Here is a 19,206-nt window from a genome sequence, read left to right as displayed (position 1 = left end):
ACCCATTGCCATTCTGTCCCCCCTCTCCAAGATATTAGAAAAATGTATTCGCTCACAGCCTCTCCATCTCCTCCTCACACACCACTTACTTACCCCTACCCAACATGGATTTCGTCCTCACCACCACTGCCCTCCTCTCCTTTACTCATATCATTGCAGGGTCCTAGACAACAATAAACTCATTTCCTGTCTCTTCCTAGATCTCTCCAAAGCCTTCAGTACTGTCTCTCATCCTCTACTATTATCCAAACTCTCAAATCTCCACCTATCCCCCACCGCACTTGCCTGGTTTAATAGTTACCTTATCTGGCAGAGAACAATCTGTCAAATGGCTCTCATCCTCCTCACTTTTCCTTCCCATCTCCACTGGTGTTCCCCAAGGCTCCATCTTGGGACCCCTTTTGTTTAACATCTTCACCAATGATCTTTACACACTTCATGCAAAGAATCCTCCCTTATTCAGTATGCCAATGACTCCACACTTGTGTCCATCTCAAATAACATTCCTGAACTACACTCCATGACCCAACAGACCCTACTATCCACTGAACATTGGCTCTCTCACAACCTATTGATCCTAAATCCCAAAAAGACCAAACTCCTACTTTTCCTTCCCCGTTCTCTTTCTCATCACAAAACCTCCTTTTTTATTACATCTTCTAACAATACAACTGTCCAACCTGACACCCACACAAAACTCCTAGGGGTCATTATCAATGACGAACTAAAGTTCAACTTACACATACTTCAGTGTATAAAAAAAAAAACAAAAAAAAAAAAACAGAAACTAGGTCTGCTATATCGGAACAAAACATTCCTAACTCCTGAATCTAGACTTACCCTGGGTCAGGCACTCCTCCTCCCCTTCCTCTTATACGCCGCCCCAGTTCTTACCAGTATCCAGGCCTCCACTCTAAACAAACTCCAACAGACTTACCATAAAATAGCCAGATTCATTACTAACTCCCCCTACAACTCACACCACTGCATTTCTTTAAACTCTCTTCAATGGCTTGAACTTCCATAATTTCTGCTATCTTATCAATTTCATATGCTACACTCTATTCTTTATAAACCCTCCTTCTGTCCATCTCTATCTTTCTTAGTTCCCATCTACATCCCATCCCAGAACCTCTGTACTTCTAACCAACAGTTACTTGATATCTACCACCCAAAAACATCAGTAGGCAAACTACTCTACAAACACTCCCTTGCCCATGCTTGGAACAAACTTCCCTTTGACTTGCATTCAATCTCCCACACCTCACACTTTAAAAATGAACTAAAAGCTTATTTTCTAATTTCCAGAACCTGCCCTTGCCCTGACCCTACCTAGTCTTCCTTCCCTTTATGTACCCTCAAAAGGACCATACTTAGTACCTCATTACAACTCTCTCTCCAATGTGTCTACTATGCATTTGCATAATTTTATACAAACAAAAATGCTTTATTGTTGACCTATTGAACTATATCAATGTAAAATTGTTACTTAGCTTCTTTTTAATGCAACTTTAACTTTATGCATGTCACCCAACATGTGAATCTTTTTGCTGTAACTGCTATTATATCAATATTGTTTAAAATTGTACTTGTTTAAAATGTACTACTGGAGCTTTTCTCCTCTGGTCTCCATTGACAATGGGCCACAAGCCCAGTTGGGCAAACCTGGTTAACAAATGTCAATAAATACAATAAAAAATAAATATGTATCTCTCTCTCTCTATCTATATATATATATTTGTGTGTATATGTGTATATATATATATATATATATATATATATGTGTGTGTGTGTGTGTTTTTTTGTGTTTTTTTTTTGGGGGCTGCAGAAAGGGAATAGCTTGCAGTAGCTAAGCAAAGCTTTTTAACTTAGATTCCTGAATGTTAGTGGGCTTTTCCATCGGGTAACAGTCTGCCATTTGGGAAATGTTGCTGTCAGTGGCTGCTCATTTGGGGACGTGGCTACTTCCATTTTGCTTACGTCAAAAATGTGTGTTTTGTGGACTTTAATGTGGTGGACGTTGGTTGTAATTTCTGATCTGCATCAAGTACTAATGCTTGGACAGTGATTCTAGCTGTTGAACTTTGTGCTTCCTTAGATAATTTGTAAGACTGTCTCTATTTTTGGACTTTACAGCTGAAGAAAGGCTGAAAGGTTAGACAACTCTGAAGTTTAATTGTGCTGCTATGGATTTTTTTTCTAGTTGTCAACAACACTACAGAGGTGTCTGCATCAGGTATGAGATAGGAAGATAGTTTTGTACCATATTAAGTGACTTGTGAGAGAGGAGTCCTGTGTGTGGGCAGTCATTACTGTATTGCTGTTCTGTGTAGATAGATGACCCTTCCTTCTAGTAGCAGTAGTAAAGTCTGTGTGTAAATCCTTTGAGTATATGTTTATAAATCCTTGTATGTTATTTTTTATGTCATGCTGGTTATGCTCACTTGGTCTGGTGGCTTTGAACTGATGGACATATATACTAGGCATGCTGTCCTCTCCCAGCAATGTGATACAATGGCATATGCTATCTGCAGTCCACATGCTCCTAAGCATGAGAATGGATGATAGAATATATCCAGGCTGAGAACTGCAGAGAGGAATTAACCCCCCCCCCCCAGACTTTTGGATAATGGTCAGCTTAGATTAAAAAATAAAAGTAAAAATGCTGTGTTATGTTGAAAAGACCACCAGGTTATTACAAAAAAAGACTGTAGAATATTTAGTAGCATTCTTTTAAGGAACAAGCATTTTGCATGTAGTTGCACTAAAATAGTATATTTATAATTATATGCACTATAGAAGGAAACCTTTCAACAGAGTTGAGAACTATAGCTTAACCAGTTGTGGAAGTATTTTTCTTCCTGTATGCCATATGGTTTAATTCTTATCTTTTGTTTCACTGCATTCTGTCTTTTCGTGAAAATGAGAAAAAAATCACTCCTTAATTTTCTATTTTGACTCTGCATTCTTTCCAAACAGGAGCTTGAGGAAGGGATCAGTGACCATCACCCAACATACTTTGCCGTGAACCAGACAGGAGAAGGCATCATCCAGCAGCTGTCTACTGCAGATGGAAATCTGCTGCAAGAGAAACTGAGTGCAATAAACCAACGGTGGAAGGCAGTTGTTGCCGATGTTACGGAAAGACAACAGCAGGGGTAATAGAAACTGTGTACATTCAGTAGTTATGCAAGCAATTAAGTCAATTTGGAAAATTGTTGTGCTTTTACCAGCTGGTAAAAATCAGATTGATATCTTTTTATTTATTTAGTTAGTTAGTTATTGGCATTTGTTTACCGGGATAATCCACTGGGCCAAGAAGAGCCCATTTTCAGTGGAGCCGGGGGAGAAAAGCTCCATGAAGAGACATGATAGACTATACAATGCAAATGTACAACTTTATACTTAGTAGTGTGGCAGACTTTATTAATAACACACAATACAAAATACAAAACTATAATAAAGTAGTCCAAAAAATATTTAGAGTAACAACACAGTACATACTATAATAAAGTAGTTTAAAATATATATTTAGCATAGAGAGGGATTGCAGTATATTGAAGGTATTTGAGTTTGTTTTAACCCATCCCACCCTGTTTTCCTCTTATTCTGTTCAGGGTGTCTGGCAGTAGTTTCTCAGTGTCACTTACTAGCCTATTTATTCAGTCCTGTGAAGGAGCTGCAGAGGAGAGAGTACAACCAGATGTTCTTCATCTCACATTGCTGCAGTCATAACCTGTGGGTAGTCCGCTGTCCTCGGTCGGCCCGAATACCAAAGTGTTAGGCTGGCGTCGGTCATGGTCGCTCAGATCTGACGTCAGTACGCCGTGGTACTAAAGCGCATGACCGACATCATATCCTCAGTCTTTCTTGCCGCATGGTCTGAAGCAGAAGCAGCATTTGCAAGTGCCGTTCGGCGTCCTGAAATTTTCGTATTTTGAGTTTCAGACCGAAGACCAAGTTGGGCTAAGTACCCCGTTGGGGAATATTTTTGTCTTTTCTTGCCTCAGTTAATTCCGGATGTCAGAAAAAGTGAATAATTGTATTTCTTGTGGGAAACAGATACCTCATAGGGATTACCACTCTCTCTGTATTCCTTGCTTGGGGCCTGAGCACGACGTAGTCGGGTGTCGCTTTTGTGCTAAATTTAATAAGCGCACCATTAAACGTAGGTTAGATTGTGCTAGGCTTGTCTTCGGTAAGCGGTGTAATTACAATATGCCGTCGGATCCTCCGACGCCCGCTACCGCTAAGAAGCGTAAGGACAAATCGTTAAAGTCCAAGCAGGATGAGTCGTCCGTTCCGGACGCCGGTTCTTTAGAAACTACGGTGGAATCTGTGGATCCAGCCGAGGTTTCAGCTGAGTCTCAGGGGGAGCCTTTAATTTTGCAAGATGTGGCCTCTCAGGAGTCGGGTCAGGCTGAGGGGGCCTCTCAGGTTGCTGTACTCCCTTCTTTACATAAGGTAGTTAGGCCTTCTCCCTCTGTCTCTAAGGTACCTTCCAAGGTCAGGCCTGGTTTGTCTTCCTCTGGCGTCAGTCATGGTTCTGCAGGTTCTGTGCCTAAAAAACACATGCTTAAAATGGCAGAAGATTTGATTACCATGATCAGAGGTTCTATGCCCCCTCCAGATAAGAGGCCTAGGGTGGAGCCAGAGATGGAAGGTTTGGAACATTCTTCAGATTACTCAGAGTCTTCGGCTGAAGACATTCAGGATTTTCCCCCTTATTCTGATTCAGACGCAGAGGATTCTAGTCTTTCTGCTTCCCCTCCAGAGGATTTTTCTTTTTCAGAAACCCTGCATTCTATGAGGGAGCATTTTAAATGGGAAGGTCAGGATTTCTCAGATTCCCGAAAGAGGCTTAGGGAATTTTTGTTTTTACCACAGCATAGGCCCTTGGCTATACCTCCTGTTTTGGATGTTGTTCAGGATGTTTTCTCGGAGGCTTCCCTTAATCCAGACTCTTTGCCTCCTGCCCCGGTTAAGCCAGACAGGTATTACAGAGTGCCAGAGGCTCTTAAATATTTGTATAAGAGCCCAAGGGCTGACCCAGAAACTATTAGCCAGGGACCTAAGGGTGTCAGGGCTTCTGTTGTAAAGAATCCAATTCCTATGGATAAAGATTCAAGAGCTTTGGATAGGTGGGGTAAAAAAGTGTATACCTCTTCCACTCTTGCAATGAGGGCTTTAAATTGCCAGTTTCATATGCTGAAATACCAGAATTTTCTCCTTAGTCAGTTGAAATCTAAGGTAGATGCTTTAGCAGAGGGCATAGAGTGTAAGGAATTACAGGATTTGGTTCATGCCTCTGATCAGGTGGGTAAGCATTCTTTGCAGTGTGGTTTTGATGCTTTACAGGCTTCTTCCAGGGTGGCTGCCACTGGATCAGTTATTTGTAGGCACGCCTGGCTTAAGGATCAGAACTTGTCAGAGCATGTTAAAGCTCGAATTTTGGATGCTCCCCTTCAGTCTGAAGTTTTGTTTGGTTCTCCTGTGGAGTCAGTCTTGAAGAAAATGGAAGAAAAAGCTAAGTCTATGCAGACTGTTAAGGATTTTTTACAGGTGCAGCCCCCTAAGTTTAGCAGAAATTGGCCTACTAAGGGATGGGCTTACCCTTCTTCTGATTTACAGTCTAGGGGCAGCTCTAGACGTGGTAGGGGCAGAGCTCATGCACAGGGTTCTTTCAGGCCTAGGACGTGGAGTTCCCCTGCACAGTCTACCGGTGAGGGCAGGGGCCAGTCCTTTCGTAAACAGTCCCAATGACCTACATCTTCAGCTGCCCGATCCTTCCTGTCTGGCAGCTCCTCTGGGAGGAAAGTTGGCACTTTTCAGACAAAATTGGCTTTTAGTCACCCAGGACAAATGGGTGTTGGACATTATCAACCGAGGCTACAAGTTTTATTTCCACACATTGCCTCCTTTCAAAGGCATGCCAGACGTTCCTCCTCAGCAAAAGGTGGAGGCTCTCAAACAGATTTCTTTACTTCTACAAATGGGGGCTATCCAGCAGGTCCCTCCATCAGAAGTGGGCCTAGGATTTTATTCTCGCCTGTTTCTTGTACCAAAGAAAGGAAACACTTGGAGGCCAATTCTGGATTTGTCTATTCTCAACACATACCTGGACATTCCAAAATTCAAAATGTTGACTTTGCAACAACTTCTGCCTCTGCTGGGCAAAGATCACTGGATGGTAACTCTGGATCTCAGAGGATTATCTTCATATTCCTATCAGGCCCAGCTGCAGGAGATTCCTGCATTTTCGGGCTGGGACTTTACATTATCAGTTCTCTGCATTGCCCTTTGGCTTATCTACTGCGCCCAGGGTGTTCACAAAGGTTCTGGCTCCGGTGATAGCCTTCTTAAGGTTAAGAGGAATACAAATATATCCTTATTTGGACGATTGCCTGATTCTTGCTCAAGACAGAGACACGCTACTTCACCATCTACAGTATGTTATGGCAGTGTTAAGGTGCCTAGGGTATTATGTGAACGAAATAAAGTCCAGTCTAGTACCCTCTCAGGACATGTGCTTTCTGGGTGTGAGACTGAATACAGTCACTCTGATGGCGTTTTTGACCCCGGACAAACAAAGAAATCTTACCCTTTACTTCCAACAATTGTCTCTACGGTCCAGGCTGACTGCAAGGACAGTCCTTCAAGCCTTGAGGTTCATGGCATCTTGCATTCTGGTGCTTCCCAATGCCAAACTGCATATGAGGAAGCTACAATGGTATCTAAAAAGTGTATGGACTCAACACTGCCACGATTTGGACACTGTCATTCGGATAATGCCTTGCATTCAAAAGGAATTTTTGTGGTGGGCTCAGGAATGTCACCTAAACAAGGGACTCTCTGTGACCCGACCAGAGGCGAGTCAGATCTTGACGACAGATGCCTCAGACAAGGCTTGGGGAGCACACCTCAATGGAAAATGGGTTCAAGACACGTGGCCTGCCAGACTTCAACATTTGCATATCAACATGAAGGAGATGTTAGCAGTCCAATTTGCATTGATGGCTTTCAAGGATCTACTTCACCCAGGACAAGTGTTGATTCAAACAGACAACACAACTGTCATGTGGTACATCAACAAGCAAGGGGGAACCCATTCGTACACTCTTTGCAGGCAAGCTATGATTTTGTGGGAGACTGCTCTCAGTTTACACCTCACTCTTCAGGCAAGGTTTCTGCCAGGAGCACAGAACTCCTTAGCGGATGTTTTGAGCAGACAGTTGGTGGATCCCCACGAGTGGAAATTGGATCCTCATGTATTTCGACAGTTGACAGTGATTTGGGGGACTCCAGACATAGATCTGTTAGCTTCTCCACTAAATTTCCAGCTGCCAAAGTTTTGCACAAAGATGTTTCATCCAAAAGCTTGGAAAGTGGATGCTCTATCATTCAGTTGGAACAATCTTCACGTCTATGCCTTTCCTCCTCTGCTTCTCCTTCCCAAGGTGCTCTTGAAGGTCAGACAGGACAAGCCCTCCATGATTCTAATAGCCCCAGATTGGTCACGTCAGCACTGGTACCCTCTGCTGAGGAGTTTAGTACGGGAGCCTCCTTGGCCTTTGCCATCAATTCCACACCTTTTGTCCCAGGCAGGCAGTCATTTCCTCAATGTCAGGAAACAGTCCCTGCATCTGACAGCCTGGCATATTCTGTTCTAGAACCTGGAGGGTCGCAGCTTCCTCAACAAGTTTTGAAGGTTATTTTGGAGGCCAGACAGCCTAGTACAAGGAAAGTTTATGCTGCTAAATGGAGGAGATTTTTTCTTTGGAGCAAAGCAAAGAGCTTTGATGTTTCAGTACCTAATTTGAATGTTTCACTTCAGTATCTTACAGAATTACTAGACAAAGGTTTGTCTTTCTCCTCTGTAAAAGTTCATGCTGCAGCCATTTCTGCTCACTATGACTGTGACCCACCTTTATTCTCTTGTCCTTTGTTTAAGCAATTTCTTAGAGGGGCAAAGAACATAAGACCCCATTAGAGCTCCTACTCCTTCCTGGGATCTCAATTTTGTGTTGGAAAAACTCACTTTACCTCCTTTTAAACCTGCAGCTACATCTGAGTTGAAGTTTTTGTCTTGGAAGACTGCTTTTTTGTTGGCCATTACGTCTGCTAGAAGGGTATCTGAATTACAAGCTCTAATGGCAGTTGAACCCTTCCTGATTTTTCATAAGGATAGGGTATCCCTGCGTACTAACCCTACTTTTATGCCTAAAGTTGTTTCAAATGTGGCCTTGAACCAATCTATTCATTTGCCTACATTTTATGCTGAACCCCAAAATAAAGGGGAAAAAATTTTGCATTCTTTGGATATTCACAGGCAGTTGCGTTATTATTTGAGCAGAACTAAAGGGTTCAGACAGTCTGAACAGTTGTTTGTTTCTTTTGCTTTGGGCTCTCGGGGGAAACCTGTTTCTAAACAAACTATTTCTAAGTGGATTGGCCATTGTATTGCTTTTTGTTATTCTCATCATGGTAAGGAGATTCCGGCTGGAATCAGACCTCATTCCACTAGGGCTACTGCCACTTCTACTGCTTTTTAAGGGGTGTAGCTACTAAAGATATTTTGGAGGCAGCTACTTGGAGTTCAGTGCACACTTTTTCTAAACATTACCATCTCCCTCTTTATTCCAAATCTAGGGCTGGGTTTGCCACTGCAGTTTGACAGGGCATGTTAGCAGCTCCCAATGCTTTATGATTTTGCCAACCTCCCTTTACCTTTGCTTTGGGATTCTACCCACAGGTTATGACTGCAGCAATGTGAGATGAAGAACATAGTACAGTTTTGTACCTACCATAAATGTAGATGTTCGAAGATCCACATTGCTGCAGTCCAATTTTCCCTCCCTCCTTCCCCACTGTAGTTTGGGGTGGTTGTGTGGTTTGGGTTGTAAATATTGTTTGTACATGGGTGGTTGGATGTTTTTCTGTTTTTGGCTATGGCCTTTCTTTTTAGGGCCTTCTGACATCTGGGGCAAGAAAGACTGAGGATATGACGTCGGTCATGCGCTTTAGTACCACGGCGTACTGACGTCAGATCTGAGCAACCATGACCGACGCCAGCCTAACACTTTGGTATTCGGGCCGACCGAGGACAGCGGACTACCCACAGGTTATGACTGCAGCAATGTGGATCTTCGAACATCTACATTTATGGTAGGTACAAAACTGTACTTTTTCCAAGAAGAACTTATTTGGCTTGGTAGAGCTGGTCTTTTAATAGAGACCTTGTGAGCTACATTATATATAGTCATTGTTATGCAGTGTGTTGGTATATTTCCTTACAAGTGTTCTTTTTCTAAACCGTTGAAAAGTTGGACCCGGTTAATGTTCATCATATGCAGCGCACACTGTGGTGTCTGGCCGTGACTGTCCACCAGACTGTCATTGAATGCAGTTTGAGTGGTTGTGTAGAACATCCCCTTCATTAACTGAACTGCTGAAGTTCCACAAGGAGTGAAGTTTAATACAAAAGCACAAGGTTTCATAACTTCTTTATTATACATACTGTTTTCCTGTGAAGTTTTCAAGATTAAATAGTTTTATAGTCCTGAAGGGTCAACTCAAAGAATGTGCTTGTTGATTTTAAATTGTGTTATTTGCAAGGAAGCGTTAGAACATTTTGCTTTCTTAGTGAGACATGCCATTAATTGACAGGAAACAAATTTCATACTGAACAAGTGAGGGTTAAAAGTACTTCGCTTTTGGTAACTTTTTTGTACTGTCCCTCTATTCCCTACACTACTACATTAAGTAAGCATTTTATTTTTAGTGGACTGGCTCTTCTGTTAATCTTACATTGTAAGGTAATAGAAGTGGCAGTATTAAGCAAGCAGTGATGCCTGACAGAGTGGACATTACTGCGGAAGTAATGGACTGTCCAGGAGTGTTGTGAGACCTGCCATCACATTATTACACTTGCAAACCAATTTCACAAATAGCCTATTTTCTGTCTGTTTTATTATTAGTGTGCGTGTGTGTGTGCATTGTGTGCGTGTGTGTATATTTTTATTTATTTATTTGTATTTTTGATATAAAGTAGTTCCTTCCCCTAAAGTTTCATAACTGCTGTTGGACATATTTTACACTTAATGTATACGCACACTTTTTTTTCTCCAATAAACATCTTTATTAAATTATAATGTTGCGTCATAGGCAGTCTTACATTTATATAAATGAAAAACAAAATTGACACCACTTTAATTGCAAACATTGTACATCACAGACACCATTGAAACAACAGTAGTTACAAACATTATACATCACTTATAATCTGTCCAGTCATAGGGTTGCCACCTTTTAAGTGGGCCAAAGTGGTACATGGGGGTGGGGCCAATATGACACTAGTCGCACAGTCTACCATGACGTCACCACAGGAGCGGTGAAGGAGATGCTGTTATGAGTATGATGGATGGCTTCTGGAGTGACTGGTTGGCTGGCTGCTGGAGTGGCTAGCTGGCTGGCTGGCTGCTGGAGTGGCTACCTGGTTGGTGGGAGTAGCAGCTGGATGTATGAATGACTGGATGGATGGCTTGATGGATGGATGGCTAAATGAATGGATGGCTGGCTGGATGGATGGCTGCATGAATGGATGGATGGCTGGCTGACTGCATGAATGGCTGGCTGACTGCATGAATGGCTGTCTGGCTGCATGAATGGCTAGCTGGCTGGTTTGCTGAATGGCTGGCTTGCTGAATGGCTGGCTTGCTGAATGAATGGCTGGCTTGCTGAATGAATGGCTGGCTTGCTGAATGAATGGCTGAATGAATGAATGGCTGGCTGAATGAATGAATGAATGGCTGGCTGGCTGGCTGGCTGGCTGGCTGAATGAATGAATGGCTGGCTGGCTGAATGAATGAATGAATGAATGGCTGGCTGGCTGGCTGGCTGAATGAATGGCTGGCTGGCTGGCTGAATGAATGAATGGCTGGCTGAATGAATGAATGAATGGCTGGCTGGTTGGATGAATGGCTGGCTGGCTTGTTAGAAAAAAAAATATCAATTTTTTTTTAGCGGCTTTGGAAGCGCTTAAAACAAAGTGCTCCTGCAGCCACTATCTTTGCAAGGCTCTTCCTGCCCCAATCCCCACCCCTTTCTTGAATTGCAGCCAATGGTTGCACGAATTAAAGCACCCAGACCTAACAGGCAGCAGCTTTTCCTGCAGGTCCAGGTTGGTGACATAACTAAATTGCCATGGAAAAGCCAGAGGTAATTGCATTTTTTCCACGGCAATTCAGTGCAATTGAAAAGCGGGACTTTAAGTCCCTCTACTTTGCACAGCGGGCAATGGGATGAGGCAGCTCAACCCGTGAGTGTCCCGCTGACAAACGGGATGGGTGTCAACCTTGCTTGTCAGTTAAGCATTGTATGGCTCATTCAAATCCTGCCTCATAAACCTTGTTCCTTCTCTGCATATGTTGTTCCCACAATTCCCATTTTTTTCTATGTATTTTGCTCCGTCCCTTTTCTAAAGATCTCAATTCCAGTTGTTTTATCTCTTGTTACTATGTTCACTACTTCTAGTAAAGTTGGTCTAGACTTTGATTTCCATTTTCTAGTAACTGCTTTTTGGCAGCCACAATAATTAGACTCAGCAAGGCTTTACTGTGTCTAGGCAATTCCGATTCTGTATCATAGCTAAAAAAAAAAAAAAAATCTCCCCAGTCAAGCCAGTCTGCTCACCCAGCATCTCTGACAGAGCAGGTCGCAAGGAATCCCTAAAGTCTGCCAGCTCATTACAGTCCCAAAAAATATGTTCCCAACCACCTCTTTCTTGCCTGTCACACTTCCAACATTTGCTGTCCACCTGAGGACCAATTCTATTGAATCTACTTGAGGTATAAAAATACCTATGTAAACACTTCTAGGCAAAGATCCTAAATCTTCTAGACTTTGTTGCATATTTGGGAGATGTACATATGTCCCCCCATTGTCTCTTTGTGAATTGCTTATCCAGTCTCTCTATTCGATCCTTTCTTAGCTCCTCTGATTCTTATAATTATTATGCAATATTTTAAAAGCTCTGCTAATTATTTATTTTTTAATGGCAGCTTCTAGTCTACATTCTATTAAAAACTCTACCAGTGCTGGTCTTTCATTTACGACCCCCTGTTTTTCTCTGTCTATACTCTGATTTCAATCATTGATGGGGAAGGCAATCTCTAATGTGCATTTCAAATAAATTCTTGTCCTCTTCCCATTCTATTACCTTTCCCTTTCAAGTAATTTGCTCTCAGTACCTTGGCTTCTTTGCCAGTTTTCTCCAATAAATTCTATCCCCCTCTTGCCTATTATCTGTATACCCACAGTCATCCCTATTGGCAGAACCTCTTTTCTCCATTCTCGTGATGGTTTAGTTGTTAGAATACTCTCTGCTCTTTTATGAATATAATAATGTGTAAGATTTTCTTTTGCTCTCCTTCGGAGTCTGCATCCAAAATCCCAGTCTTTCCTTATTTCTTGAGCTTCCCCCCTGCATCGTCATTATTCCTTTCCACTTTGAATTATAGTTTTCTGCTTAACCTCTTAACTGTGTTGCTCTAAAATACCGTCTCAAATTAGGTAATCCTAGTCCGCCTTGTTCTATTAAAAGAATCAATTTATCCCACTTGACCCTTGCTGTCTTCCCTTCCCAGATAAAATCTTTGAACTCTTTTTTTTTTTTTTTTTTTTTTTTTTTTAATAGCTAACCACAGTTTCTCTTCTGGTTGATAAAAAATATGCCTGACGTGTATAAGACTAAAGGGACTAAAAAACATTTTATTTGCTTGTATCATAGTATCCATGTCCATTTATCAAAGTTTCCAGTTTCTCAGTTTTTGTATTGTCTTCTGTTTAGTCTCTTCCCAAATAGTCTTAGCTGACGCAACAGAGTTATTAATCCATACTCCTGAATACTTCATTTTATCATGTCCCTATAAATATGGATATTGTTGGACCAATTCGTGTGGGGTACATAATTTACCATTATTGTTTTTGTTTTAGCGTCATTAATTTTGTATCCCGAGAAGTTCTGAAACTGTCTTAAAATGTTCCACAACGTTGTAGGTTCCCTTTCTGGTTTAGTCATGTACAAAATCTCATCTGCAAATAGACCCAACATTTCCCGACTACCATACCAATTATATCCTTGAATTTCTGTCTCCCTTATTTTCTTTGCCAGTAGTTCTAAATGTAATGCAGACAACAAAGGGGAAAGCTGACAACCCTGCCTGGTTCCTCTAATCAAGCAGAAGTTATCAGAGAAGACCCCACCCACATAAATGTTTGCCTCTGATCCCTCGTATATATTCCAAATCAACCTTGTAATTGTATCAGGGAAAGCAAATGCTTCTGTGCCCTGCTCATGACGTCCCAGTCTACTGTCAAATGCTTTCTCTGCATCAAGACCCACCAATAACATTGGTATTTTCTTGCATTCTGCTTTCCTCTGGATCATCAATGTTCTGTAAATATTGCCAAGTGTTTGCTTTCCCTCCACAAAACCACACTGATCCATATCTATCAATTTTGGTATCACTTTTGCCATTCTTTTAGCTATTATAGACATAAATGCTTTATAATCATGGTTTAATATTGAAATGGTCCTGTAGAAAGCTGGATCCGATGGATCTTTACCATCTTTGGGTATTAACATTACCACCACCTTCTTCCAGCATGCTGGTACTTCTCTTAAAATACTGTTAAACAAAACCTTCAAGATCTCCAGCAGTTTTTTCCCTCCTAGATTCCAGACTTCCACATGAATACCATTTATTCCTAGGGACTTTCCTGTAGATGGGTTATACATAGCCATTTTTATCTCATCTCTTCCTATTCTAACTAGTAGTAATTGAGCATCATCTACCTCTAACCTTGGCATATTTAATTCTTCCATAAACATTTCCATTTGTAACTTTTCTTGATTTCCATATTTCTCTGTTTTATATAAACTTTCATAAAACTTTTGATACATTTCTAATACTTCTACAGGATCTCATTAACTTCCTTGTTATAGGCCCCCTAAGCTTGGTGGCAGCCCTCTCCACTTTTGGTGCCCAAGTCGTCGTGCTAACCGTTTTTGTTCTCAAGAGTTATTAGCAAAAAACAGTTGCTTAACCGCAATCTTTCTAAACTCATGCATATTATTAAGGTAATCCCTTATTTTGTTTAGAATTCTGCAATTGCTCCTTTTCTTCTAAGAGAGTCCCCCTATTTTGCAATACTTTAAAATGTGTCAGTCCTGTTAGATAATTTGTGTTACTTCTTAGCCATATCTCTCTTTCCTTTATTTCCACCCTAGTTTTTAACTCCACTTTAATTGTATCCCAATCCCTAGCTATTTTCAGAAGAAATTTCTGTCTTCCCTAGTATCTCCTGAATTAATTATAAAACCCATTCCTTAAATTACTCTCTCTCTTCAGCCAATAGATGGGAAAGCACCAGTGTCCCATTTTTATTTCATTACCTTGCAGTTTTGTTTAGTTATTGGGTGTGTTTCAAGACCTTCAGTTAAATGCACACATTCCTGTGAGATATCAGTTATGTCTAGCCTAGCCCAATTTTTGTATCTCCGTGAGTAATATGTAAATTCACATTTTCCATGCCAAATATTTTCATAAAATTCTTCAAAAATCTACCCTCCTTTGTTAAATTGTCCCCTTCCAGGCCCCCAGACACATCTTCACTGTTGCAAACCAAATTCCATTCTCCACCTAGTAAGTAATATTCCTTGCTGAAAGGTGATCATTTCTCCCAGAATATTCTTAAGCTCCATTGTAGCAATTTTAGGTGGAATGTAAATGCATGCCAGTAGCCCCTTAGTACTCTATATCTTCCATTTTTTTTTCCTGTACTATCACTATTGGACATCCTGTTGCAGTTAATACAAAGTACTTCTCTCTTCCTTTGCCCCATGTATTCCACTGAATAATTATCCTGAAAACCTTTCTTCATCAAATTCACATGTTCATTTCTTTTCAGGTGTGTCTCCTGCAGCGTAGCTATTTGCACTCTTCATTTTTTAATATAGTTTACTACTTTCTTTTTTTATATTTATCTGTAAGACCATTCAAATTGAAAAACATTACAGAAGGCATCATTTTCTTATATAGTTATCACCTTTTATGTATAACTGCTTTTTTGTTAAATGTCTAGTTCCACCTTTTATGTTACATGCATGGTACTGTTTGACAGGTTGGTATTTTATACATTAGATGTTCTTCGTGTTTCACTTTTGCAGTCATCACATTTGGGTTATCCCTGCCAGGGTAGCCCTCTGCCAGCCCGAATACCAGAGCCTTAGTATTTCTGTGTTTGTTGCTGGTGCTTCAGGACTGATGTCAGGTCATCAGTAGTATAAAGTAAGGCAGCAGACGCCATAACATCAGTCTTTCTTGCCGCGGAGCCCAAAGCAGTAGCAGTTCACACGAGTGCCAGTCGGCCACTACCTGAGTTTCGTCTTCCGAATTGAAGATGAACTCTTCTAAAGCTAAGTACCCCATTGGGGATCCTTTTTTCTTGCACTAACTGATGTTAGAAAAAGTTAACAATTGTCTCACCTGTGGAAAGCAGATACCACACTGAGACTTTCATTCTTACTGTGTCACTTGCTTAGGCCCAGACCACGATGTCCCCCACTGTCGCTTCTGTGCTTTGTTCAACGCCAGAACTATATGATGTTGGGCCTTATTGCAGCTAGATATTTTCGCTTACAGTCCACGAATTCCAATATGGCTTCGGTAAGCCATCCGACAGCATATCTTCTGAAAAAACGTAACGATAAAGACAAACAGCACAGGTCCAAACCTACCGACAATGCTTCTGTTAAGCTAGTCCTCAGTTCTCCGGTCCCTTGTGAGGTGCTTTTGCAACCCCTGATGCCTGCTTCTGTGGATTCACAGGTTGCTACAGAGACCCTTTGAGTCTGGTATGCTGCAAAACTCTTCTTCAGCTAAGGATCCTGCGGTTGTCTTTCCCTTGGATGGGTCCAGAGCTGCTGAGCAGGCACCGGCTTCCGAGGAAGTCCTTTGCACTACCGATTCTCGACACAAACCGACGACTTTTTTCGCGTCTACCTTTTTTTTCGAAAGCTGCCGAGTTTCTTAGGCCCAGGGTATGAACCACACCCAAGAAACAGACGACCCAATCTCAGGCACCTGCTTCCTTGCCCCAGTCTCAAATGCTTAAAATGGCAGAAAACCTTATGTTGATCAGGCGAAGCCAAGCTTCCCCTTCCAAAAGAAAGAGAGATCTGTCCCCTGTACTTTTGTCTGAACAGGAGTCTGATGACTGTGATGCATGTGAATATGAAGACATGCAACCCCTCTCTGCTTATGAGGATTCTGATGCAGAGGATTACATTCCTTCACCCTCTCCCCCAGAGGAATTTTCCTTTGGGGAACCCTTCATCCCTTAAGGGAGCATTTCCAGTGGGAAAGTCAGGACTACCCTCAGTCTAAAAAGAGACTCTGGGAATTCTTAGATCTTCCACAGCACAGACCCCTGGCCATTCCCCCAGTCCTGGATGTTGTGGAGGATGTTTTCCTGGAATCCAGTTTGAATCTTGACACCCTCCTTCCTGCACCCAGAAAACCAGACCAGTATTAAGAGTCCCTGACTCTCACAAATTTATTTTTAAAAATCCTACTGCTGACCCTGAGGTAATGTCTCAAGGGCCCAAAGGAATTAAAGCAATCTCTGCTAAGAATCCCACTCCCTCAGATAGAGATTCCCGAGCACTAGACAGCTGGGGTAAGAAAAAGTATACACCTCTGCTATTCTTGCTATCGGAGCACTAAATTGCCAGTTCCATATGCTAAAATTTCAGCAACATACCCTGGAACTCCTCAAACATAAAATGTCTTCCTTTCCTGCTTGTGCAGAATCTAAAGATTTACAAGAGTTAATGTATTCTGCAAGTCAAGTAACTAAACACACCTTGCACTGTGGTTTTGACGCCCTAGAAGCTTCTTGCAGGTCAGCAGTCACTGTTTCTGTCCTTAGAAGACATGCATGGCTTAAGGAACAGCCCTTGCCAGACCATGTTAAATCTAAATTGTTGGATGCCCCCTTGCACAAAGACAACTTATTTGGCACAAAGGCAGAAGAGGTCTTAAAAAAGGTCCAGTAGGCATTGTCCCTCTAAGCACTGGTCCTTTTCTGCTCCCACCAGGTCAGTTCAGCCCAGACTCTGGGGAAGCAGACCCCCCAGACTGCAGCCACAGGGAATGCAGAGATTTAAACAGTGAACTTCCTCCACTTCAAAAACAGGGAGTTCTAAGCCACCCCTTATGGTAAGAACTCACAATGACTCTCCTCCCCCACCCTACCTTCACTTACCCCTAGGAGGAAAACTCTCCTTTCACGCAAGCACCTGGGGCACCATTACCACCGACTGCTGGGTTCTCAACATAGTGTCCCAGGGATACAAATTTTCTTTCCACACCCTTCCAACTCCAAAAGGGTTCCCAGATCGACCTCCAAACCAGTGGGCAGAGGCGCAAAAGCAAGTCCTTTCCCTGCTCTCTATGAGGGCAATAGAGCACGTTCCAGCAGAACAGAAAGGCCAAGGTTTCTACTCCAGACTTTTTCTGGTACCCAGGAAAGAGGGCACCTGGCATCCCATCCTCGATCTATCCATTCCAAACACCTTCCTGGTGATACCAAAATTCAAAATGCTCACTCTCCAGCAGCTGCTACCCATGCTTTCCAAGGATGCTTGGCTAACCACCCTAGACCTAAAAGAGGCCTACCTCCACATTCCCATCAGGGAATCGTGTAGGAAATGTCTCCATTTCAGGGCAGGATCACTGCACTTTCACTTCTCTGCACTTCCCTTTGGCTTATCTACTGCTCCCAGAGTTTTCACAAAATGTCTGGCTCTGGCTATTGCCTTTTGCAGACAAAGAAATATCCAGATTTACCCATACATAGATGATTGCCTAAATCAGGCAGACAGCCAGGAAAAGCTGCTCAAGCACTTGGCCTTTGTAAAGTCCCTACTAACCTCTCCAGGGTATACAATCAATGAAAAGAAATCCAAACAGGTACCCACCCAAAGGATTATATTCCTGGGAGCAAGCCTAGACACAGCATCACAGATGGCATTCCTTACACCTGAAAAGCAAACTTTCCTGACAGCCTACATCTCTCAACTAGCCACCAGACCCGAGCTATCTGCAAGGAAAATCCTGCAAGCTCTGGGGTTCACAGCATCTTGCTTTCTACTCCTTCCATATGCCAGACTGCATATGAGGAAACTTCAGTGGTACATAAAAAGCCTTTGGTGTCAACACTCTCAAGACCCGGAGACTCTTGTACCTATAATTCCTCCCTCAGAAAAGATTTTCTTTGTTGGGCAACAGCATGCTCCCACAAGAAGGGACTACCTTTCTCACCACCCCCTGCCGCCCAGACTCTTACCACAGATGCATCAGACTATGCCTGGGGTGCACACCTGGACAGCAGGTGCATACAGGGCCAATGGATCCCAAATCAAATACATCTGCACATCAACCAAAAAAAGATAGCTGTCCAGCACGCATTAACAGCTTTCAAGCCCCTTCTCTTCCCAGGGTCTCTCCTGATCAAAACAGACAACACCACTGTGATGTGGTATATCAAAAAGCAGGGAGGGACTCACTCCTACCCCCTATGCAGGCTGGCCATGACTCTTTGGCACACAGCCTCTGCCATGCAACTCCACCTGTTAGCACAATTCCTACCAGGTTCTCTAAACTCTCTAGCAGACCACTTAAGCAGAAATCTTCTGGACCCACACAAGTGGCAGCTCGACAAAAGAACCTTCACCCTAATAACACAGAAATGGGGCACCTCGAAGGTCGACGTCTTTGCCTCCCACACCAACCATCAGCTCAGCAAGTTCTGCACCAGGGAGCATCACTGCATGGCTTGGAAAGTGGATCGCCTGTCCTTCCCCTCTGTCACTATTGGTCTATGCCTTTCCTCCACTACCTCTCATCCTCAGGGTACTGCTCAAAATAAAGGAGGAAAAACCAAGGACAATTCTTGCTCCAGACTGGCCTCACCAGCACTGGCACCCCCTGCTGCACAGCCCGTCACCACTGCCACCATGGCATCTCACTCAGATTCCAACCCTTCTGACCCAGAGTGAAGGAGAATTCATACATCCCCAATTGCAGACCCTCAATTTGGCAGCTTTGCTTATTCCCTAGCCCCTGATCAATCTGCCAACCT

At 42.5% G+C, this 19,206-nt stretch overlaps 1 protein-coding gene across 3 annotated transcripts in view; it reads left to right on the top strand.

The window, feature by feature from the left end:
* Positions 1–19,206, top strand: part of UTRN (utrophin) — a 4,744,936-nt gene that overhangs the window by 2,397,010 nt on the left and 2,328,720 nt on the right. For all 3 annotated transcript variants that reach the window (XM_044069601.1, XM_044069592.1, XM_044069610.1), the window contains one exon: positions 2,980–3,158. In XM_044069601.1, the coding sequence (XP_043925536.1) occupies positions 2,980–3,158 (179 nt within the window). The remainder of the gene's footprint in view (positions 1–2,979; positions 3,159–19,206) is intronic.

This window comes from Protopterus annectens, chromosome 1.part0, assembly GCF_019279795.1.
Source record: "Protopterus annectens isolate FY-2018-M chromosome 1.part0, PAN1.0, whole genome shotgun sequence".
Classification (NCBI taxonomy): domain Eukaryota; kingdom Metazoa; phylum Chordata; order Ceratodontiformes; family Protopteridae; genus Protopterus; species Protopterus annectens.
This window is presented reverse-complemented; position numbering and strand designations above follow the sequence as displayed.